The sequence below is a fragment of the Hemiscyllium ocellatum genome, chromosome 2 (genome assembly GCF_020745735.1).
Source record: "Hemiscyllium ocellatum isolate sHemOce1 chromosome 2, sHemOce1.pat.X.cur, whole genome shotgun sequence".
Classification (NCBI taxonomy): domain Eukaryota; kingdom Metazoa; phylum Chordata; class Chondrichthyes; order Orectolobiformes; family Hemiscylliidae; genus Hemiscyllium; species Hemiscyllium ocellatum.
This window is the reverse complement of record NC_083402.1, coordinates 126,921,023-126,947,524: the sequence shown is the minus strand read 5'-3', so window position 1 is coordinate 126,947,524 and position 26,502 is coordinate 126,921,023. Positions and strand designations below refer to the sequence as shown.

At 41.2% G+C, this 26,502-nt stretch overlaps 1 protein-coding gene across 1 annotated transcript in view; it reads right to left on the bottom strand.

Annotated features, from left to right (window-relative positions):
- The window catches only part of cntln (centlein, centrosomal protein), a 454,938-nt gene extending 432,194 nt beyond the window's left edge, over positions 1-22,744 (bottom strand). The window contains exons 1-3 of the mRNA XM_060846250.1: positions 22,654-22,744; positions 16,189-16,281; positions 3,475-3,563 (exon numbers count right to left, since the gene is read on the bottom strand). Coding sequence (XP_060702233.1) covers positions 3,475-3,563; positions 16,189-16,269 — 170 coding nt within the window. The 5' untranslated portion in view covers positions 16,270-16,281; positions 22,654-22,744. The remainder of the gene's footprint in view (positions 1-3,474; positions 3,564-16,188; positions 16,282-22,653) is intronic.
- Between the last annotated feature and the right edge of the window lie 3,758 nt (positions 22,745-26,502).

Below are 26,502 nucleotides of genomic sequence, written 5' to 3'. Positions count from 1 at the left end.
AGGTAGGCACAGTGGTAGTTTGACGCACCGATCTTTACACCGCTGAAGCTAGACGCGAACTCATGGACACCTCCTCCTACTGCCCCCTTGACCATGACCCCACCTCACACCATCATCTCCCAGACCATCCATAACCTCATCACCTCAGGAGATCTCCCAGCCACAGCCTCCAACCTCATAGTCCCACAACCCCGCACCGCCCGTTTCTACCTCCAACCCAAAATCCACAAACCATACTGCCCCGGCCAACCCAATATCTCAGCCTGCTCCTCCCCCACCGAACTCATCTCTGCATACCTCGACACTGTCCTGTCCCTCTTAGTCCAAGAACTCCCCATCTACATTTGGGACAGCACCCACGCCCTCCACCTCTTCCATGATTTTCGCTTCCCCTACCCCCAACGCCTTATCTTCATGATGGACATCGAGTCCTTATACACTTCCATCCCCCATCATGAAGGCCTTCAAGCCCTCTGCTTCTTCCTCCCCCGCCGACCCAACCAGTACCCTTCCACTGACACCCTCCTTCGATTGACTGAACTGGTCCTCACTCTGAACAACTTCTCTTTCCAATCCTCCCGCTTCCTCCAAACCAAAGGAGTAGCCATGGGCACCCGCATGGGACCCAGCTATGCCTGCCTCTTCGTTGGATATGTGGAACAGTCCAGCTTCCGCACCTACACTGGCACCACACCCCACCTTTTCCTCCATTACATAGATGATTGTATTGGCGCTACCTCGTGCTCCCACAAGGTGGTTGAAAAGTTCATCCACTTTACTAACACCTTCCACTCCGACCTCAAATTTACATGGACTGTCTCAGACTCCTCCCTCTCCTTCCTAGACCTCTCCATTTCTATCTCGGGCAACCGACTTAACATGGACATTTACTACAACCGACTGACTCCCACAGCTACCTAGCTAACCCTCCTCCCACCCTGCCCCCTGTAAAAACACCATCCCATATTCCCAATTCTCCGCCTCCACCGCATCTGCTCCCAGGAGGACCAATTCCACTACCGAACAACTCAAATGGCCTCCTTCTTCAAAGACCGCAATTTCCCCTCCGGCGTGGTCGACGACGCTCTCCACCACATCTCCTCCACTTCCCACACCTATGCCCTTGAACCCCGCCCTTCCAATCACCACCAGGACAGAACCCCACTGGTCCTCATCTTCCACCCCACCAACCTCCGGATATATCGCATCATCCTTTGTCATTTCCGCCACCTCCAAACAGACTCCACCACCAGGGATATATTTCCCTCTCCACCCCTATCAGCATTCAGGTGAGACCCATACCCTCCGCGACTCCCTCGTCAGGTCCACACCCCCCACCAACCCAACCTCCACTCCCGGCACCTTCGCCTGCAACCACAAGAAATGCAAAACTTGCGCCCACAATTCCCCCCTCATCTCCTCCAAGGCCCCAGTGGATCCTTCTGTATCCGTCGCAAATTCACCTGCACCTCCACACACATCATTTACTGTATCCGCTGCACCCGATGTGGTCTCCTCTACATTGGGGAGACAGGCCGTCTACTTGCGGAGCGTTTCAGGGAACACCTCCGGGACACCCGCACCGACCAACCAACTGCCACGTGGCTGAACACTCTAGCTCCCCCTCCCACTCCGCCAATGACATACAGGTCCTTGGCCTCCTCCATCGCCAGACCCTGGCCACATGATTCCTGGAGGCAGAGCGCCTCATCTTCCGCCTAGGAACCCTCCAACCACATGGGATGAATGTAGATTTCTCCAGCTTCCTCATTTCCCCTCCCCCCACCTTATCTCAGTCCCAACCCTCGGACTCAACTCTGCCCTCTTGACCTGCAATCTTCTTCCCGACCTCTCCGCCCCCACTCCCTCTCCGGCCTATCACCCTCCCCCTCACCTCCTTCCGCCTATTGTATTCCCAGCGCCCCTCCCCCAAATTCCCTCCCCCTTACCTTTTATCTCAGCCCGCTTGGCACACCAGCCTCATTCCTGAAGAAGGGCTTATGCCCGAAACGTCGATTCTCCTGCTCCTTGGATGCAGCCTGGCCTGCTGTGCTTTTCCAGCACCACATTTTTCGACTCTGGTACACCAGCATCTGCAGTCCTCACTTTCTCCTTCTTAAATTGTGCCCCTGGTTCTAGATTCCCCAACCAGAGAAGCACCTTACCTCTATCTATCTTGGAAGTCGCTCTAAGTATTTTGTACATTTTCAATGAGACCACCTAACAGGAAGTAAAAAAAATTCTGAAACTCCAATACTGGAGATCAGATATGCAATCTGATGATCTGGAGTCAATCGAAAGGTCAACGGAGGTGGTGTTGTGTTGTATACGTACAATGCGTTTTAATGTGAACCCAATTGATGGTAATACTGGACAAGACAGGTCTCAAAATGAAATCTGGCTTGTCACATTATAAGCTTTCTTTTATAATTTGGTTACTGTGGTGTCAGTTACAGAACATATTCACAAGGGGTTGTCAATATTCCTTTAGCAAAAGAACTCGTTTATTATACAGATTAAATAAAACTGTATTTATAAAATACAGAAGTACAAAAATACAAGTACATGATCCATCATAGACTCTTTCAATGGTCACCACTATCACAGACATCAGTCTTCAGCAAATTCGATTCACTCCATATGATATCAAGAAACAGGCTTTGGATAGTGCAAAGATTATGGACGCTGACAACATTCCAGCAAAAAAAAACTGACAAGTTGTGCTCCAGAACTTGCCATTCCCCTAGCCAAGCTTTTCCAGTACAGCTATAACACTACCACCTACCCAACAATGTGGAAAATTGCCCAAGTATGTCCTGTACACAAAAAGCAGGACAAATCCAACCTGGCCAATTACCACCCCCATCAGTCCACACTATCATCAGTAGTGTAATGGAAGGTGTCATCAACAGTGATATCAAGCAGTATCTGCTCAGCAATAAACTGTTCATTGACACCAGTTTACATTCCACCAGGGCCACTTAGATCCTGACCTCAAACATGGGCAAATGAGCTGATTTCCAGAGGCAAGGCGAGAATGACAACCCTTGACACCAAGGCTGCATTTGACTGAGTGTGGCATTAAGGATCCCTAGAAAAATTGAAATAAATGGGTATTGGGGCAAACTATCCATCGGTTGAATTCATACCTGGTACATAGGGAGATGGCCATATTTGTTGGAGGTCAGTCATCTCAGCTCCAGGACATCTCTGCAATGCTACGATTTTATTTTGATTTGTAAGCCTGCATTTCCCTCCTCCTGAACTGGTCCTCACCATTCTCCCACCCCCAATTCTATTTTGTTTAAAGCCCTGTCGACAAAGGGAAGATGAAGAGAATCTTAAAACAGATGCAAGTTCAGGGCAAGGGCAACAGGTAGCACTATGGTAAGTTTGGCTTGGTAAGCTAAATCCTTGGCCCCATGAATTTGCTGTTGAGAGTAACAACATATGTGCATCTTAAACTTCACTCACCTGTCTAGAACCAAGCTGATGGCCTGTGTGAGATCAGGATTTGCCACCTGCAAACGCTTCCACAATGACCACACAAATTCTTTATCAGCCTGCACAGAAAACATAAGAATTAGTACTGTTACTGTAATTTTTTAAAAAATTTTAAAAATTGCAAAACAATTCCAAGAACGGTCCAATTATGTTGTGTGTCACATGTTGTCCTGATCTTATCTGTTCTTTGACCAACATGCACTGAAGTCAAAGGACTGGACAAAAGTGAAAATTAAGGGACCATTCAATACCAATGTGGCTCTTGCTTATCTGAAGAGATGACATGAGCAGCTTTAACAGGTGGCATTTACATTGTTTCTAATTGCTGGTAAAAGCGAATCAAACTTTAGCGATTGTAAACACAAATTTACCCAAAATCAAAAATAAAAAATAGAACAAGCCAGGAATACGCAAAACATACAGGGTCTGTGTAGAAAATAAAAGGATTTATTTGCCTTAAAGGAAGTGCAATAACAAAAGATCAGACTGATTCCTGCGATGACAGGTCTACACTATGAAGACAGACTGGATGGAATGGGCCCCTAGTCTTGGAGTTTTGAAAAATAGGAGATGATTCTACTGAAACGCTCAAATGTCTGAGACGGTTTGACAAGATTAGTGTTCAGAGGCTATTTCATCTTGCTGGGGAAATTCAGAACTCAATATCATAATCTTAGGACAAATTGTCAAACAAAAGGGTAGTGGATTTGAAAATATTTAGGTTGAGATCAGTGCATTTTGGTCAAAGGGAATCAAGAACCTCTCAGGAACACAGAATTGGTGTCGAAGTTCAGACGTGATCAGATAGCAGCATTCAGTCAAATTAAATATATACACGATCTTCAACAATTACCAGATAGATGCCAGTTACAACATGCATATCTACCCAACATACGTGGAAAACTGCCCATGTACAACCTGCCCACAAGATGCACAACAAAACAAATCAGCCAATTGCCACAAAGCGAAGGAAGGTGTTACTACGCAGAGGCACATACTCAACAATACCCTGTGCTGTGACAATCTGTTTGGGTTACACAGGGCCCTCTCAATTCCTGACCTCATTAAAGCTTGGTGCAAACATTGGCAAAAGAGGTAAATTCAAGAGGGGAAATTAAGATGATTGCCCTTGACATCAAGGCAACACTTGTATTGCAACAAGAAAATCTAATTGTAGTCAATGGGAATTAGGGGGAAATCTCTACTCTGGTTAAAGTCATACTTCAGAGAAAATACGAAGATGATTGTAGTTGTTGGAAATCAAACACCTTAGCTACAGGGCATTACTGCAGGAGTTCCTCAACGTAGCATGCTCAGCCTAACCATCTTTAGCTGCTTAATCAATGACATTCTCTCCATCATATGCTCAGTGATGATGAACTGTGATGTGCACTGAAGACTGCACAATGCTCAGCAGCAACTCCTCAGATATTGAAGCAGCGCACCTCCAAATGCAACAAGGCATGACAATGTTTAGGCTTAGACTAATGAGTGGTAAGTAACAGTTATGCCACACAAATGCCAGGGAACAAGGATCTGAAACAAAAGTGAATGTAACCATTGCCTCTTGATATTCAATGACATTACCATCACTGAACTCCCACAATCTACATTTGCAGGTTACCATTGACCAGAAACTGACCTGTACCACACATACAAATACTGCGGCTGCAGGAACAGGTCAGAAGTCAGGCATTCTGAAGCAGGCAACTCACATCAATCCTTCTTCACATTTGTCCACCATCTACAAGACAAGTTAGGAATGTAGGTGAATACTGTTCACTTGCTGAGATGGGTGAAACTTGACACCAGAACAAAGCAACTGGTTTGACTAACATCCTATCTAATGTCTTGAACATTCACTCCTCCCACCAACGACACCACTTCTTTAACAGAACCTTCCAAACCTGTGACCTTTACTACCTAGACAGATAAGGTAGCAGATGCACTGGAACACCACGATCAACACCACAAAGTTCCTCTTCAAGCATCAGACATCCTGACTTGGAACCATATAATCATCCTTCACTGTGTGCTGAATCAAAATCCTGAAATTCCCTTCCTAAAAGCACTGAGAGAGTAACTATATCATATGTACTGCAGCCATTCAAAAAGGCAGCCATTACCATCATCTCAATCACAATTAGGCATGGGCAATAAACGTGACCTAGCCAGCAGAGCCCAAATCTCATGAATGAAAAAAAATCTGAAAGAATACTTGTTGAATGGCAACCAATAATTTGTACTACCTTTTCAAAAAAAAACACGTTTTGTCACAAATCCTAGATAAATAAAATCCATTTAAGAATAGAAGTTTATAGAAAAGAGATTTTAGGAATGATGTCTTTCATATCATGCCAAGAGTAAAAATACAAGTTATTTTTTAAATTCTATGAATGACTTGAAATATACTTTATTTCAATACTCTAAGCGTCATCGCAAATCAGTCACAATTAATATATTTTTCACCACTGCATAGAAATTGCAGGGCCAAAGTTACTAAAGAATAGAGGTTGTACTGTGAATAATGCAGCTTGAGAATTCCAAGGTAAAACAAGTGTGTGTGTTTAGAATGTGCAAATCTGCATTGAATAAGCATCGTGGCATCATGGAAGAAAGACTGCTGCATGGGGAACAATTGAACATTAAATTTATAAGACATCTATGAGAATGACCTTCCAAGTCAGAAGAAATTACACACAAATGAATGCACAGGTCATTTCCCTGAGCATTACTATGCGATAACAAACTCTAGAACACGGAGACTTCCAGTCAGTGATTGAAATGAAGAAAAATAATTTGAATAGATTTAGGTTCAGATTACTTACAGTGTGGAAACAGGCCCTTTGGCCCAACAAGTCCACACTGACCCTCCGAAGAGCAACCCACACAGACCCATTCCCCTACAACTAACACCAAGGGCAATTTAGCATGGCCAATTCACCTAACCTGCACATTTTTGGACTGTGGGAGGAAACCCATGCAGACACAGGGAGAATGTGCAAGCTCCACACAGACAGTTGCCTGAGGCAGGAATTGAACCCGGGGTCTCTGGTGCTGTGAGACAGCAGTGCTAACCACGTGCCACTGTGCCACCCCACTTAGCTTGTTCAAGTCATGTAATCTGCGTATTTTTGCCAAAAATAAAAATATCACATTTTTAAAAAAAGTATAGACGGAAAGCAATGGGTCTATGCTATGCATAGCATTCAATCTGCATCCTGTCTGTTGATAAGAGGATCAAACTTCAGCAAATAGCAGGACAATCATCATTTAAACAAATATTGAAATAGATGCTGAAAATACTCAAGTTCCACACTTGGCTCTTCTCTTCAGATTGTAATGGATGCTACTGTCATTCATTTAACTTAAATCTTACTTTTTAGAACTTTTAGTTTTCCTTCTCATGTACCAAATGTTTGGTAAGCACTGACATTGCAACTTGTCTAAACGAGGACTTAACACTTTCAATCCAATGTTTAGATGCTTATTTTAGGGTTGTTACAAGAGTGGAGACAAATATACAAATCATTACAGTACTGCAATAATGTCTGTTTATTTTGCTACTGCAGAACAAAATGAAAACCATTGCTACTGAAGAGACAGATTTTCGGACTTAGAAAATTAATAATTGTTTAGTCACTACAAAGAAAAGTTTTTTTAAAAAAGTGCGAAAATAGGCTGAAGTAATTGATCAATTTAATACTTGGAATAATACTTTTATTTTCATTCAAGTCTCAATTTGCACCTGGTATTTCAATGAGTATTATCTCCTACTCTAAAACAAAGTTATTAGGTTAAATGCAACAACTCTAAACAACACCAATATCAATAAAGAATCACCTGTGATTCAATAAATACAAGTGATAACTCATTCCATTATATATATTCCACAAGTAATCTTAAAACGTGGTACTGCGAACTTCAGAAATTTAAAATCAACAGTAACAGTCTGTGCTACATGTTAACTTTGGACATTATTTGATTTCAAATGAGTCTGCTTTAATCCAAGAAAAATATTGTGATTTGACTAGAACAATCAGCAGTAACATCAAAAAATAGTAAAACTGACAAATTGACCTAAACATAAAGCCAGGCTTTATTAACAATTTTGAATTTCTTAAAATAGTTGCTTAACTGCTGTGCAATTGATATGGAACCCTATTTAAAAACAAAGTTGGCATTACAGATAGCAGAAGAAAGAAACCAGTTATGAACACTGATTAAATGAGATGCATTGTTGTTGTCAGGATATTCCACCATGCCACATCGTAAACAAACTCTATGACAAGAAGGAACACTAGTGGGAGATATTTCAAACAATAATATTTATTGCTCATATCTAATTGTGATTGAAATCATGGTAATGGCTGTCTTTTTGAACAGCTTGCAGTACATATGACATAGTTACTCTCACAGTGCTGTTCGGAAGGGAATTTCAGAAATTTGATTCAGCACGCAGTGAAGGATGATCACGCTATTCCAAAATCCTTCATGGGACATGGACGTCACTGGCTGGATGAGCATTTACTCCCCTTCCAAGATCCCCTCAAGGTGGCGATGAGCATCCTTCTTGAACTGCTACAGTCCATTTGTTATAAGTAGACCTCAATGCCATTAGGAAGGGCGTTCCAGTATTTTTTATATGGCTAATCCAGTTCAGTTTCCGATCAATTATAACCCCCAAGATGTTGTCAGTAGGGGACTCTATGATGGCAATGCCATTGAATGTCAAAGGTTGATAGTTTCTCTTCAGCTGAAGATGGTGTTGCCGGGCATTTGTGTAGTCCAAATGTTCCTTGCTGCTTGTCACCTCAAAACAGGAATATCGACTATGTCAGTGTTTGAGGAGGAGCAAATAGTGCTTCAGTATATGAAGAGAAGCAAACGGTGATGACACTTGGCATTCATCAGAAAACATCACCACTTCTAACCCAATGGAAGAAAGATCATTGATGAAGCAGTTGAAGATGGTGTGGCTTAGGACACATCCCTGAGGAACTCCCATTGAGGTATCCTGGAGCTGAGATGACTGACCTCCAAAAACTGAAGCCTCTTCCTCCATTGGACTATAATTGTTCACCAACATTTATGACTGGATGTGGCAGAGCTGTAGAGGTTAGATCTGTTCCTTTGGTTGTGGAATGAAAGAGCTCTATCTACCACTTGCTGAGTACGCTATTTGGCACTCGTCAGATTTTATAGAGTCACGAGGTTGACACCTCATTTTCATGAATGCCTGGAGCTGTTTCTCCAATGTCTTTTTCACTCTTTATTGAATGAGTGTTGATCCACTGATGACAGTTCACCCACATCAATCAGTATGCAGACATATTGACTTCCTTTTCCAGAATTCACGACCATGCACCATCCGCTGAGATCCATACTGCGACAAGGAAAACTAGACCGAACATATTTCAGTCCTCTTTAGTAGCTTCACCATGTTGATACCTCATTTATAGATATCCTTAGTGTTACCCCTGGCTTGTTATCCTGCACTCTTCATTGAAACAGAGTTCATCCTTTAGCTTAATGCTTTTAGTAAAATGGGGGGCATGCAGGTCTTGAGGCTGCAGATTGCATTCCAGTACAATTCAGCTGTTGATGATCCATAACTATTCAATGGATGCTAAGTTTGACTTAGCGGATCTATATGAAGTCCACTCCAATTAGCATGGTGATGGTGCCATAAAATATGAACCAACCTTCCCTCCATATGAAACTGGAACTTCATTCCCACAAGGTCTGTGCAGTATTCATTTTCACCAAAATTGGCCTGGACAGATGCATCTATGACAGGCAGATGCATGAGAATAAGGTCAAGTATGTTTTTTCCATCTTATTGATTCTCTTCCCACTTGTCACAAACCCAGCCCAGCAGCTATTTTCTTCATGACTCGACTGGTCATTACTGCTGCTCCCAAATCAATCTTGTTGATGGATATTAAAGATCCTACCAGAGTACACTCTGCATCAGTGCCATCCTCAGTACTTCCTTCAAATACTGTTTAACATGGATAAATACTGATTCATCAGCCAAAAACAGGCAGTAATAAATAGTAATCAGCAGGTGGTTTCTTTACCTATATTAGACCGGAGGCTATGACACTTCACGGGATCCAAAGTTAACACTGAAGACTCTCAGGACATGATAAATGTTCAGTTCTGATTCCAATCTACAACTATCAGAATTCAGCTTCATCAAAAGGAAATTCAGCAGACATAAGTAGCTATCACATTTTATCCTTTGTTTTTGCAGGCCCATTGAATATTATTTTCTGTTTTGCCTTTTCATTTTTAAAACCCATCACCTCTGCAGAGACTGGTCTTTCATGTTGTGAGTGGGTGTCTGTACATGTGTAGGATTAAGGGGATAAAGTTCTAATTCCAGTTCATAACTTACATCTTATCAGTAGTTGCCACTTTTTTATGAACAAAACTCAATCTTAAATAACAGATTAAATCAAGTGTTAGCAGTCTTGCAAACACTGTAGGCTAAAAGTCTCTCTTATGCAGGTAAGTAAGCAAAGACTTTCCCAAACTTACTTATCGGTTCAGAAATAGAGTTATGTTTTTACATGATATTTATCTGCCCAACAGCAGATGCACTGCTCACTGTCCCAATTTTCACAGTCTTATGCTTTCACCCTTAGTTACATGTTGAACCCACCCATTGGCAACTGCAAGTTGCCTCATATTATCTTCTTCCTCTTTCTTGCTCTGCATTCCTATTCTTTCAACAGGCAGCTTCTACATCAATTTCTCATGCATTAGAATACGGACAATGCAACCTTGTTTTGATTACATATTCATTAATGATCTTTCCCCTTCCACCAATCTAAGAACTTCATCATTGCTTGTATTCTCTCCAATTGATCCACTCCATCCTTCAAGCCCTCCATTTGACCCAACAAGTCCACACCAACTCTCCAAAGAGCATCCCACCCAGACTCATCCCCCTACTCTATCCTTGTAACCCTGCATTACCCATTGCTAATCCAGCTAACCTACACATCCCCAGACACTATGGGCAATTTAGCATGGCCAATCCACCTAACCTACACATCTCTGGACTCTGGGAGGAAACCCATGCAGACATGGACAGAATGCGCAAACCTCACACTGACAGATCTGGCTGAGGCTGGAATTGAACCTGAGTCCCTGATACTGTAAGGCAGCAGTGCTAAACACTAAGCCACCATGCCACCTTAAATTCTCCAGGACATTTCACAAATGTTCTATTCTTTGGATGCTCACTTTCATCGCAGAGCATATTTCTGCCCATAACAACTAGATAACCCAAATTAGTCTTGCTAATTCTTTCGAACTTCCAGTCACTCTTATAGTGAGCAATTATTTACAGTTGCAGAATGCATGCTTTCCAATTGTGTAACAACAATGAATTAGAAGCCGAATGTGTTTTGTATTGCAAGACAAACCTGGCTAATGGAACTTCTAAGCATGGACATCATTGACAAATGAAAGATTCTCAATGTAAACCTCTAGAATGTTGCAAATTGTCGAGTGCCACGGAAACTTCACAGAGAGAGAGGACTAAAACGGCAGATGTGCAAAGCAATCAAATTACATCTTAGTAGTAGGAAAACATTGCTGGTGGGTTATATTCTAGACTGTGGACACGAACTGAAGGGCATGCTTAAATATTAGTCATCCAGGAATATACAAGATTTAAAAACCAATGGCAACCCGTCCATGTGAAGTAAAGCGCTGTGAAGGTCACAACTGAAGGACAGTCTTAAACATCACTGTAGCGCAAATAAAAAAGGATAAAGAAAATCTCTCACTCTGACTGCTGCAAGCCAATATCAGCTGACTAGTAAAGCCAAAATCTACCACTTGCCGACCAATATCTGCAGTAATATCACTCAGTATAATGATCATAGCGTCCCATTGTGTAGTCTTCACAGCATGCAACTTTTATCCTTTTGGGGCTCGCCTCAATCTGTGTGCGTGTCATTGGCTATTTTTTCTTCTAATGTTTAGTAACTAAAATACTTCCGATGTTAATTCAAGAAAGCTTAGTTAAATTGGCTCCTTTCAAACCTTGAATTTGTTTAATCTGGGTGAGAGATATCCACAAGGGAACGAATGCTTTTTAAATTAATCTTGTTGCAACCAACTGAGGGGGGAAGGTAAATAAAGGGAGCCAATTAATTCCTCCTCACCCAACTGCTTGGCTATTTGGAGTATCCCATCTGGAACCGTAATAAATTGGGGAAGCTCACCCAGGGACTGGTTGTAACAATTGCTATACAGTCTGTTCTGCTATAATGCGGTATTTGCATTCATGCGACATCCTGTTACAAAAAATCGCGTCATAGAAGTAACAGAGCCTACGGGAAAAACACAGTTTGGGGCTGACCACAAAAAATATCAGTAAAAGTTGAAACAAAAATAATAGCCTAACATAAACGATAGTACAGTCAAGTAAATGTTAAAATTATACATTTTAATGAAATAATGCAATAAATTTAACACTCAGCAGTTTGAGTTTGCTTTGTTACAGTACTGTATTAGGACAGGGGCAGGGGGTCATCAATAGCATCATTACTTTCAGGTACAATTCTGGGTGCAGCGTTACAACAAAAGAAAATACTTAGTCCAGAAGTGGGTGCTGTCGTTCATTGCCCTCAGACTGTTTCTTGGTGGTTGGCTTAAAAAAGGCATCTAGTTTTTGCTGCTTTGCCATCTTTCTTCTTTCATGAAGAAACTGTACAGAGGTTGCCAGATAAGACTTTGTCACGAACTGCTATCCTGCTGTATTCTGCATTGTAATCATTGTCTTTAAAAGCTGCAACTGCTTCTCAACATCCTTCAAAATTGAAGAGAAAAGAGAATTGGAAAGCTCTCGAGATGTTTCAGCCTGGACTTCATCTCGAGCTTCAATTTCCCCCACAGCAACAAGTTGTTGTAGGTCAGCTGTGGAGAGGTCTTCACAATGGGACTCAAGCAGCTTTATGGTGAGAAAGGTGGCCCCAGATTGCTTTCTCAATTGATCTTCTATCCAAACACCATGAAGTCACTACATCTTGTGTTCCTTTGTTCGTGATCTCAGAGACTTGTCAGCACTCACACTTATTCCAGCAATGCAGCTGGCTTTAATTCTTTCTGCACTGTCTCCAATGGATGCATGGCATAGACTCCTTTATCAGAATATCACATGCTCTTTCATTATGCCCGAAACGCTTTATTAAATTTAGCTTCTGTTCAAGTGTTATAGCCTCTCTTTCTTTTGGTCACCACCCGTGATTTTTTTTCACCTGGATGCTTCCTGTCGACATTCTTGCAACTTTGCCCTTCCATATTTATGTAAAACTCTGAGATTTGCAAAAAACCAGACTGAAAATTACTGAGTATAGCACCATAACTTCCATGAATCACTTCAACACAAAGCATGCGAGCCAACTGACCATGTGATGTCGATGTAGAGTCCAGTCCTCCGTGCACCACAACACCTAGTGCCAGGGATGGAATTGCGCAATAGCCAACGGGAGCTCACATTTTAAAAAGCAAGTTCCCTTAGTCACCAATTGCATTCATTACAGCTAAATCATGTTGGTGAAACACACATTATAGGAGATTGACCTGTACTAACTCTAATTTCTTTGTGGTTGTAACCACTTCTGACAATTCATTTCCCCAGGTTCTTAAACTAAGATGTTCCAGTTGTTGACCATTTGTATTGAACTCTGCTCACCCACCATTGTTTCTTTCGATTTTTGTAATTTTCATGTTTAATTTTAATTCTGTAAATTTGCACCACTTTAATCATTCTAATAATTTTTGTAGATCTGCTGTGTTAACTACTAAGCTTGGTCAGTTGCTAACCTTATTACTTTCACCAACCTTACTACTTTGCCATCTTTCTATATTTCATCAAGTATTTGTGACAAAACTTTTGCATAATATTCAAGAGGAATGGTCCATATGGAATTAAGCAATATTACTTATTTGACACAAAATGAAAACTGGCTTGTCACAAAAATGTTCATTTGATATTCAGGGTTGACCAGATATATTAAAAAATTAGCAAGATAACTAGAGTCATACAGATGAACAGCACAGAAACAGATCCTTCAGTCCAACTCGTCCAGCTGACCAGATATCCCAACCCAACCTAGTCCCACCTGCCAGCACCCTGCTCATAACCCTTCTTATTCATATACCCATGCAGATGCCTTTTTAATGTTGTAATTGTACTAGCCTCACCACTTCCTCGAGCAGCTCATTCCATACATGTACTACCCTCTGAATGGAAAGGTTGCCCCTTAGGTCTCTTATATCTTTCCCCTCTCACACTAAACCCATGCCCTTTAGTTCTGGACTCTCCCACACAGAGATAACATTTTGTCTATTTATCCTATCCATGGCCCTCATGATTTTATAAACCTCTTTAAGGTCACCCCTCAGCCTCCGACGGTCCAAGGAAAACAGCCCTAGCCTATTCAACCTCTCCTTATAGCTCACATCCTCCAATCCTGGCAACATCCTTCCAAATCTTTTCTGAACCCTTTCAAGTTTCACAATATCTTTCCTATAGCAAGGAGACCAGAATTGAATGCAATATTTCAACAGTGGTATAACCAATGTCCTATAAGGCGGCAATATGATCTCCCATTTCCTTTACTCAATACTCTGACCAATAAAGGAAAGCATGCCAAACGCCTTCTTCACTATCCTATCTATCTGCGACTCTACTTTCAAGCAGCTATGAACCTGCACTCCAAGGTCCCTTTGTTCAGCAACACTCCCTAGCACCTTACCATTAAGTGTACAAGTTCTGCTAAGATTTGCTTTCCCAAAATGCAGCATCTCACACTTATCTAAATTAAACTCCATCTGCCACTTCTCAGCTCATTGGCCCAAATGATCAAGGTCCCATTTCAATCTGAAAAGTAGTTTATCAGGAAAGCAAATTACATATTGGAATACATATTAAGTAAAACAGGCAACATATAGACTAGCTTAAATAAAACAAAAAGTCATTTTTGTGGGACCAAAGGAATATGACTCCTCAAGGTATCAACTTCAGAAAGAGATTGACTTGGCGAGAAAGTTGACTATTCCTTGCCCTACCCTGAGAGCTACCAGTTACAGACATTTTGTGGTTTCCACTTACAGAATTATACAAAAGAGGGTTTAAAAGAGAGCTTCCTTAGTAGTCGGTGTGTTAATATTACTTCGTTAGGGAACTTGAGAGCGTCTGGTATGCTGTGTTAATCACAATTTGAAAAGTACACTCGCATTGCAGGTAAAGAAGCAAACATACTCTCATACAAAAGCTGCCAACCAGTTAAAAAATGGAATCTGGACAAAGGAACCTAAAATCCAAACATCTCAAAAAATGTTTGTTCAATTCCCAACGTGAATGCAACCAGTGCAACCCAGTAACAGTCACAATCTTGTTTATCTAATTTTACCTGGATATCAGGGGTTTAGTTATGAGGAGAGATTATGCAAATTACACATGTTTGCTTTAGAATTTAGAAGATTAAGGTGTACAAGATATTAACAGGAAAAGACAGGGTAGATAAAGATAAATTAAAAGGGGCCTAAGGGGTAACTTTCTCACGCAGAGGGAAGTGTGCGTACGGAATGAGGTGCCAGACGAAGTGGTGGAGGCTGGATCAATTACAACATTTAAAAGACATCTAGATGAGTATATGAATAGGAAGAGTTGAGAGGGATACGGGCCAAGTGCAGGCAAATGGGACTACATTAGTTGAGAATATTTGGCCGGCATGGACAAGTTGGATCAAAGGGTCTGTTTCCGTACTGAACATCTCTATGACTCTATTTCCACTTGCTGGTATTTTAGAATTAGGGGACATAGTCTGAAAATTAGGGGCAGATTCTTCAGCAGAGATGTTTGGAAGCACTTCGCTACACAAAGGGTGGGAAACATTTGGAACTCTCTTCAACAAACAGTAATGAATGTTAGATCAATTGCTAATTTTAAATATGAGGCAAATACATTTTTGTTAAGCTATTGCGATATAAAGATATTAAGAGATACTGGCCAGGGGCAGATATACAGAGTGAAGCCACAGATCAGCCATGATCTAAATGCATGGTAAAGCAGGCTTGAGGGGCTGAGTGACCTACTTCTGTTCCTACACTCCTGTGTTTATAAGCAATTCAGAGACTGATCTATACAATCTTTTTTTTTAAATCTTGCCTTTTGGACTCGCCTCTTCTTTCTAAAACTGTGCATATATGTATTGCTTCTGACATGTAATATTTAATAAAAACAGTCTTTTTTTGTAAATTCTGGAAAGCTGGTTAATTAACCTGTCCCCTTTTAAACATAAGGGGATTCCTGAAGAAGGGCTCATGCCCGAAACATCGATTCTCCTGCTCCTTGGATGCTGCCTGACCTGCTGCGCTTTTCCAGCAACACATTTTCGCCCTTTTACACATAAGTTTATTTGAATCCAGTGGAAAGCATCCAACCAAGGGTGAATAAAGAAGCAGAACTAGTTCATCTGTCCTTCCCTGGAACTCAACAATCTGGGATATTTTGTCTGAAACCAGCACAAATTGGGAATTCTCACTTGGTGATAACAATGAACTAAAAGGCAATAGACCCCAAAATTTCAATCTCTAGTGGACCGTAATTGATCAAAAGTGGGGACAACAACCACACTAAGCAAACAAACTCACCTGACACTGAGAAAGGTCTTCTGAGAGTTTCCTCACTTGTTCTTCCAGCAGCAGCCGAGGGTCACACTGCATTGAAGCCATTTAGTGATACACCTTTTCAAAATGCACAGAAATAAAAGCATGAAAGTTAAATATGATAATTACAGCAAATCTTGTTAGAACACATCCAGAATACTAAATACAGTTTACAGTACTATATATCTCAGGAAGGATATATTGAATTGGAAGGGAAAGTACAACATCGGTTCATCAGATTGATACACAAATAAAAGGGTTAAATTATGAGGTGAAGTACATTCACCTGAAAGCAGAAGAATGAGTGCTCTGAGATGGTCGAAACATTTAAAGATTTCAATTGGGTAGAGAGAATTAAAGATTTCGCTGGTGTGGGAGCCAGGACTGTCATAACTCTGAAATTACCATTGGGCTGTTACAGTAAAGGACAGAAAAACATCTTCACACAAAAGGGCAGTTGAAATCTGGGAAAATATTAAAACTGTGATGGATGATATTTTGCTAGGCAAAAGCATTAAGGGTTACTGAAGCTGTACAGATCAAACACGGTGGCACAGTGGTTAGCACTGCTGCCTCACAGCACCAGAGACCCGGGTTCAATTCCTGCCTCAGGCGACTCTCTGTGTGGAGTTTGCACATTCTCCCCATGTCTGCGTGGGTTTCCTCCCACTGTCCAAGAATGTGCAGGTTATGTGAATTGGCCATGCTAAATTGCCCAGAGTATAAGGTGAAGGGGTAAATGTAGGGAATGGGTCTGGGTGGGTTGCTCTTCAGAGGGTCAGAGTCGACTTGTTGGGCTGAATGGCCTGTTTCTACACTCTAAGTAATCTAATCTAGTTTTTTTAAAAAATGGTGAAATTGATTTAGAAGGATGATATCAGAAACAGATAGAAAACGAAAAGATTGACAGGGTAAGTCTCTTCGCTCAAAAATGTTGAAAGATGACCTGAAATCTTTAAATCTTTGACAGAGTGGAAACAGAGACGATGTTTCTTCTTGTGAGGAAGGCAAAACTTGAGGTATCCAATTTAAGATAATCATCAGGAAGTGCAAAAGGAAATTCATAAGAAACTACTTCACCCAAAAAGTGGAGATCATGTAGAACTCACTACCACAGGGAATGTTAAAGTGAATAATAGTAATTAAGGGGAAACTATTCTGGTACACAAAGAGAGGAAAAGAAAGCTATGATTTCAAGTTTAGCTGGGGAAACAGAAGTGAAGGCTTAAGAGCAGGATAAAAGCTGGCATTCAAAAACAAATGTTATTGGACAAACTCAGCAGGTCTGGCAGAATTTGTGCAGAGAAAACAGAGTTCATGTTTCCAATCCAGTGACCCTTCTTCAGAACTCAGAACAGCAACATCTCAACCTCTGCTTAAAGACATTAAAGTCTTCAGGACTCAATATCAAGTTAATAATCTAGAAGCATGAACACCTCTTTCCATGTTTATTACACAGTTCCACATCTCAGTTTCTGTAAAGACATGGGTTGCTTTCAAATAGCCAAACAATTTTCAGCCATTCACAGTCACTGTCATTGCCTAAATTATTATCTAGCTTCTCTTCTTCCCTGGCTTACTATCTACCTACTTTTCTTATTTCTTTCTCGGTGTCCCCGGGCTCCCACTCCACCTATCTGCTCCTTGCTTTCTTACCCACTGCCCCTGTTGGGTTCTTTTCCTGAGTGTTCTTACACAAGATGAAATTCACACACACCGACTTCTTCAAACAATTATAGTTTATTAAAGCTTGTACGAGCTAGATCACTCCCTTTGACCCTCTTCGCAGGCATGCGTAGTTGGGTCAAAGTGAGGCCCTGAACAAAGAAAATACATCTCCTTTATACAGGTCAGTTGACAATGCTTACAGGTGCTCTGGTCACGCCTCCACAGTCACATGCCACTCAAGACAACACCCACTCACAGTCACATGTTATCCTAGGTACAATAGCAGGATGAGATCATCCTCAGAGATAATGCAAATGCTAATGCTCAAATCCTGGGGAATCGTTATGCAGACGATTTTGTGACTCAGTAATTCCCCAAGACAATGCAGAGGCAACATACCAAGTTTCAGGGGATGACCAGTAAGCATTTCTGGATGAAAGATTGAACGATAGTTTAATTTGATAATAGCAGGAGAGTGGTAACAAATGACTGTCAAATTGTTGTGGGAGTCATTCGCATTTCTGCCTGACTGTGGCCCCACCCACAATAAGAATGTTCACTCAGTGCAGTTTAACCTTTAATATTAATATAATACCCAGAGAGATGTTCTCATTTAATCTTTTAACGTTACACCTCCATCATCAGCATGAATACTACACTTTCCTAGCTGCTTCTAGCTCTGCAGAAGGGTGACTAGATTCCCGAAATGCTAACTCTACTTTCTTTGCATAATTGCTGCCAGACCTGCTGAATCTCTCCAGCAATTGCTGTTTTTGTGTGTTTCAGATCTCCAAAATCTGTAATTCTTTGTTTTATTATAAACATAGACTCAATAGGCAAGGGCTATTTTCTCTGGACGTCAGAGGTTGAGAAGTGACCTTATAGAGGTTTATAAAATTATGAGGGGCATAGATAAGGTGAATGGCCAAGGTCTTTATTCCAGGGTAGGAGTGTCCAAAACTAGAGGGCACAGGTATAAGGTGAGAGGGGAAAAATTCAAAATGTACCAAAGGGGCGACTTTTTCACACAGAGAATGGCACATGCATGGAATGAGATGCCAGAGAAAGTGGTGAAGGCTGGTGTAATTACAATATTTAAAAGACATCTGTATGGGTACATGAATAGGAAGGATTTGGAGGGTTATAAGCCAAATGGGACTGGATTAATTTAGGATGTCTGGTCAACATGAATAAGTTAGACTGAAGGGTCTGTTTCTGTGTTGCACAATTCTATGACTCTGTTACTGGCTAGGCCAAAGATTTGCTTCTGTGCCGTATGTTTAGATAAATACCCGTACTTTGTATTCTGTGGCAGTTATAATTCTATTTCAACAAAGGATTGGGCAATAGCTATTTTACACAAGACATGGCACAACTGAGTGTCTAGCTGGGATGGAGGGAATTTTGATAGCTGCAAGAGAACTAACAATTGTAAAAGTTAGCAAAGAACAATCAACATTAACTAGGTGCAGAACACTTATTGCTGATGAGTCACTGGAGCTTTAAATATTTCAGTACCAGCTCTTCCAAAGACTTGAGTGAGTGAGAGAACTGGAAATTCTTCGATTCAGAATGGCTGAATGATGAGACTGCCACAGAACAAGACGATCAAAATAAGAGCAGTAAGTCTTTTATCAGTGCTGGGCAAAGTGTGCTACAAATCATGTTGCACTCTAAACTTCACTGAGAGGCAGGAATATCTACACTGATATATCTAGCTGAATCTTGGGCAAATGAAGGAAGACATGATAGGGGATTGTCTGAGGAAGAGGAGATCCATTCATGAGAACACACCTGAGAAAATAGAAACTTACTCAAAAAAAGCTGTTAACATTGTATAGAAGCTCTGAGGTTTAATTATAAGCTGAAAGATATTTTTGAAAGAAATGACAAAGCTTGAGAGGGAACCCAAGCTTACCAAGTACAGGTCAATGATGAACAGAAAGGGCAAGTTCAGCAGAAAAATCAAAACCTTGTTATGCATTTGAATACTCGGGAAACCGTTTAAAAGACAAGGTAGCATGTCCAGCATGAAATTAAGCAGTGCACTAATTGAAAGATTCTGAACCACTTTGAAGGCAACTATTTTGCTTGAAAATAAAAACTTATCGAGATAGTTTCTGGAAATGCTGGACAATGTTGCTGAAGAATTACTCTCCACTCTACAGCAGACTGATACTGTCAAGTCTCAAGGTAAAAAATTGGCATGGAGCAATAACTGCAGAAGGAAAACATCAAGTGAATGATTTGATTTATTTAATATTGTCACTTGTACCGAGGTACAGAAACAGTGTGTAATGTCGCCATTCTCATATAGTACACATAATATCTGAGTTTTGCAAACCCATGTGAGGTTGCTCAATGCGAAGAACCAAAAATCAAGCCAAAGATAAGGTCGAGACTCTTTTGGAATGAAGCTCACCCCAAGTGCAGAAACTAAACTGAGTCTCCAGTATAATGGGAAGAAAGAAAATGAATACTTCTAGCTGGTTGTTAGTATGCAAACTGCCATCATCTCGGTTGAAATAAGTCAAAAACTTGCACTGGTAACCCTTCAACTATAAGAGACCTGCAATATTGCACACTTCTAGTCGCTGACTGCTACACAGCTCCTGATGGATAAGCATTTTAGCTCAGATCAAACAAATTACATAATGTGGAACCTACAAGTGCTACAGAAAGTTGCAATGACCTGATAATCTGATAAGTGATTGTGCAAGTTATTGGCATCTTGTACAAATGAACTCAAGTCATTATCCGAAAAGAGATTAATAAAAGAGATGGACAACTTCCATGCAAACCACCAAGGGCTCAATTTCAGAATGAAAAGTCAAGAAAAATCACCACCTGAGCAGTGAGATTAAGAATTACAACAGCCAGTAATAACAACTTGTAATAAACAACAAACTAATCAAATTAAAGAACTGCTTATGACATCCCAGACTGATGGTGGATGAAGCTTGGATTGGACCTCTGAACTCTCACAAAAATGGATTATTTCATCACCATCCAACACTCTTCAGACTACTAGAAATTTAACCACAGAATGCCTGAAGTTGTCATAACATTCTCAACATTCTAATGAATGACAATGACCCTTAGTTCCAAACTAAAAATTCAGGCATTTCATGAATAATTAGGAAATGTAGCACTACACATCAAATCTAAGGATTAAGGCAGGAGTGAAAATTTCCAAAGGGACCATTCAAAAGTTGATTAGATCCAGCACAGGTCATTTACCAAAGGCAGGGAAAGTAGTTCAGTCCAGCAATTAATGTCACACCAGGTAGACTACACTTGAAGCCAGAAGGCCTGAAAGGAGTGTGGGACAAAACAAAGGAGATGAAGTTGAGGGAGAAATTTAGCCATGATCTTAGTGAATTTCAGGACAAGCTAAAAAGGCCAAATGGCTACTATTTTATATGGTAGCATGTGTGAATTTGCTTCTTTATTCAATTTGCAAAACCTTGAAAAGGTCTGACAACTGCACAGCATAATAAAAATATAAAATCATGGACTGAAATTCGCCATATCTTGCAAAGTCCAAACAAAACAAGGGCAATTTAAGAGCAGGGTACAGATGAAATCATCGCTTTGTTTATGCCTTTTGCATTAAGTATTTTAAATTTATTGGAAATAAGATGTTACATGTTGGAAAAGTAAACGGAAAGTGTGACACCGATTTAAGATCTAAGGAGGAACAAATTACTGCAATTGCTAGAATACGTACTGAAAACAAGAAATGCTGGTGGTCACAACGGGTCAGACAGCATCCAAAGCTCTGATGAAGGGTCATCTAGACTCGAAACGTTAACTTACTCTTTCCGTCTGACCCGCTATGATCTCCAGCATTGGTTAGTTAAAAAATCTAACAACTAGTTTACATTCACTATTAACCAACCTAAACAAAAATACGATTTACCCAGATAGAAGCTGAACGCTTGTCAATATTAACCAGAACAATCTTTCATCATTGAATTTCAATGAAAACTACGCACGTGTGAACAACAGCGTCAATTGCAGATGTGAAATTGAAGCCAACTCCTAATCTAAACCTAGTTTAAAACAACACGGCTAGTTGGAGGGGGCGTTATTTACAGCGTGATTGGGCACCACTGGGGTGGATTCAAGGTGCGTTAATACGAGGGGTTTATTTTACGGCTGGTTGAGGGAAGAATAACAGTGTGCAGTAGAGGAATGTATGTGTGTATTTAATTATTTAATATGACGGAGTTAATAGGGAAGTCGTGGCGGGGTGATTGCTATGGGGTTTAATCAGTGCGGGGAGGGTTTATTGCGAAGGAGATACATTGTGGGAGTGTTTATTGCAGGGATGGTTCACTATAGAGATTTTTTTGCTGCGGGGTTCATCACATAGAAGGTTATGTGGGTTCGCCGCTGAACGTTTTTATTGCTGGATTTCGTTTGCGATTGTTTATTGCGATGGAGTTTAATTGCGGGAGGTTTATTGTGGGGAAAATGAGGGAGGATTTATTGTAAGAGTTACACAAGCTAGGAGTTGATGGAGGTCTATTGCGGGGAGGGCAGCATTTGCAAGAGAGTGTTTATTGCAGGGAGGGCTCATTTCAGGTGTCTTTTGATGGGGGTTTGTTCAAGTTTCCTTCGGGTTAGGCTGCAGGATGACCGTTATTGACCCAGGCGGTTACCCTGGCAACGGGCCCCGCGCGGTCACACCGAACCGGCCTCAATGCCGAGTGATCCTGCACCGTCTACAGCCGGAACGGGAAACACAAATCCACGGGCTGATTTATCAACACTCACGACCAGCGCCCGAGCCCGGGGCTCAGCTCTACAGTCACGACCACGATCCCGAGCCCAACGCCGTTCCGTCAACTCCTCCGCTGGTTCAAACTGCCCGCCTCCCGTAAAGCAGAATCGCAGTCACGCGCGACACTTTGCGGCCACGAGGCCACGCCCCTCTCTTCCCCCCGCACAAGAATTCAAATTGCTCACGTGGGTCCCTCCAGGCCACGCCCCTGGGCCCGCCCCACTGGTTGATGCATATGAAGTTCTGAGGGGATAGACAGGGTATATGCCAAGATTAATTTCCCCAAGGGTCAACAACCAAAGGCCTATTTCATTGGAGGATCAGGAATGTCAGAGGGAGTTGAGGCAATCTCTCTTCAGGCACAGGGTTGTGGATATCAGGAAAGCATTGCCTAAAAGTGTGATATGGTGGGGGGAGGGAACCCTCAACACATTTAAGAACTATTTAGATGAACACTTGAAGTAGCATAACCAAAGTGCTGGTAAAAGGTTTTAAAATAGATACTTGAGAAGTGAAGTGGACTTGATTGGCTGAAGGGCATCTTTACATGCTGCAAAAACTGATTAAAATAACTGAATAATTATTTACTCATAGTAGCATGAATGTCATGTGGAAATGCTTACATGAGGTGGAGGAAGCTCAGCTCTACAGGATTACAGGCAGGCGAGGAAGGAGATTAAAAATGGTCTGAGGAGGGCCAGGAGGAGGCACGAGAAAGGCTTGGCAGAACGGATTAGGGAGAACACAAAGGCGTTTTACACTTGTGTGAGGAATAAGAGAATGGTCAAAGAAAGAGTAGGGCCAATCAGGGATAGCAGAGGGAATTTGTGTGTGGAGTCTGAGGAGGTAGGGGAAGCCCTAAATGAGTTTTTTGCTTCTGTCTTTACAAAAGAAATGAACTTTGCAGTGAATGAAACCGTTTGAAGAGCAGGTGTGTATGCTGAAATGGATAGAGATAGAGGAAGCTGATGTGCTGAAAATTTTGTCAAACGTTAATATTGACAAGTCACCAGGCCCGGACCAGATTTGTCCTCAGCTGCTTTGGGAAATGAGAAATGTAATTGCTTCGCCAATTGTGAAGATCTTTTCATCCTTGCTCTCCACTGGAGAGAGGCAAATGTAATTCCTCTTCAAGAAAGGAAATGGGGAAATCCCCGGCAATTACAGACCAGTCAGTCTCACATCTGTCGACTGCAAGGTGTTAGAAAGGATACTGAGGGATAGGATTTATGACCATCTGGAAGAGCATGGCTTGATTAAATGCAGTCAACACGGCTTTGTGAGGGGCAGATCATGCCTCACAAACCTTCGAGTTCTTTGAGGATATGTCTAGAAAAGTTGATGAGGTCGAGCTGTGGATGTGGTATATATGGACTTCAGCAAAGCATTTGAAAGCTGAGTACAGGATTAAGGATAGTATTCTTGGCAGTGTGGAGGAACAGAGGGATCTTGGGGTGCAGATACATAGATCCCTTAAAATGGCCACCCAAGTGGACAGGGTTATTAAGAAAGCATATGGTGTTTTGGCTTTCATTAACAGGGGGATTTAGTTTAAGAATCGTGAGATCTTGTTGCAGCTCTATAAAACTTTGGTTAGACTGCACTTGGAATACTGCATCCAGTTCTGGTCACCCTATTATAAGAAAGATGTGGATGCTTTGGAGAGGTTTACCAGAATGCTGCCTGGACTGGAGGGCTTATCTTATGAGGAGAGGTTGACTGAGCTAGGACTTTTTTTTTCATTGGAGAAAAGGAGAAGGAGAGGGGACTTAACTGAGGTATAAAAGATAATGAGAGACATAGATAATCTCTGGCTATCGACTCAATTTCCCAGGGTGGAAATGTCTAACACGAGGGGTCATAGTTTTAAGCTGGTTGGAGGAAAGTATAGAGGGGATGTCAGAGGCGGGTTCTTTACACAGTTGAGAGCATGAAATGTGTTGCCTGCAGCAGTTGTGGAGGCAGGGTCATTAGGGACATTTAAGAGACTCCTGGACATGCATATGGTCACAGAAATTTGAGGGTGCATACATGAGGATCAGTGGTCGACACAACATCGTGGGCTTCAGGGCCTGTTCTGTGCTGCACTGTTCTATGTTCTATGAATCTTTATTTGAAAATGAATGTATACTTCTAAAATCTGATGAATCTCTCTGCTGATTTTGATCACAGTGATTTGGAACAGACATTATCCATATTTAAAACCACACAACACGAGTTTATAATCCAATAGGTTTACTTGGAAATGGTAGCTTTCGAAGTGCTGCTTTTTCCTCAGGTGGTTGGAGAGAATAGCTTCCACAACCACCTGATGAAGCAGCAGCACTTTGAAAGCTAGTGTTTCCAAATAAACCTGTTGGACTATAATCTTGTGTTTATGTGATTTTTAACTTTGTCCAACCCTGTCCAATACCGGTACCTCCAAGTCATTCTCCATTTTGGCAGAGATAAAGAAGATTAGAAATGGGTGCAGGAATATAGGTATTTGAACCTGCTCTGCCATCTAATACTACCATGATTGATACACACAATGCACTGTTACACCAAATTATTTCTAAATGCATCCCATGTATAATTTGCAAAACGTTCACAATAAAAGGAATCAATAACTTTGTACAATGTAATAAAGGGTAACAGATATTGTCAATAATCCATACACATTCATAGACACAAATGACAAGGCAGCCAATCTTTCAGAGGGTGAGACTGATTGATTTTTTTTTTACAATTGTTTTGCTTCTAATGAGACCATTTTTCAATTAGCTTTGTCTATTAACCACAAAACACTTCAGAAACTTTAATTACAAAAGTTCTTTCAATTTTCTTTCATTGAACTAGCTTACAGTAAAGTAAGTTAAGTCCTCACAACATCCTGAGGTATACGAATGACCAGAATCTGAAGTAGGCCAACCATTGGCATATTATGCCTACAAGACCAAGTCAAAGGCTGTGAATTCTACAGCAAGTTATACCCACCTTGATTCCCAAATGCCTGTCCAGCATTTAAAAGACAAAAATTAGGATTATTTTAGAATAATCTCTTACCTAGAAGAGTGTAGGTCCAACAATTCAGAAGGGACTTGACACAATCCAGTACAAAATGGCCCACTAGACTCAACCCCTATCCACCACCTTCAACATTCTCAACCTATACTACCAAAGCATGATGGCAAAAGTGTGTACCATCTACAAGACACACTCACCAAGGTTCTTTGACAGCACCTTCCAAAACTGCAACTATTAATATTTAGAAGAAGGGCAGCAATGGAATGAAAACATCATAATCTGCAAGTTTACCCCACAAGCTACAAGACACAATTGACTTGGAAAAATAGCACTAATTCTTCACTGTCATTGGGACAAATTCCTGGAAATCCCTAACACCATTTCGGGTGTACCTACACTATGTGGAGTGCAACACTTCAAGCAGGTAGCTCACTATTAGCTTTTCAAGGATAATTAGGGTTGTGCAATAAATGCTGACCTAACCAACAACAGCCAGGACTAAGCTTTTTAAAAAAATTGTCAGTTTTATATTTTTACCATTAACTACTTCCTTATCTGAAATTCAAAGTATTCACTGTTATATGCAATGAGGCCACTGACATCAAGTCATTGTGAGGAGTGGTAATGACATAGCCATTGTTCTACAATGCTAAATAAGCCAAATTCCGCTTTTAAATGTATCCTAGCTCCTCACTAATGCTGATTTTCAAAACTGTTCATTCGGTTGTGAAAATAGTAAATGGGTGGATATTGTATCCAAGGGATTCAGTTAAACCTTTGGATGTTTTGCACTTAAGCAGTGATGGGCATAGTCTTCAACTATAATAACACTGGGA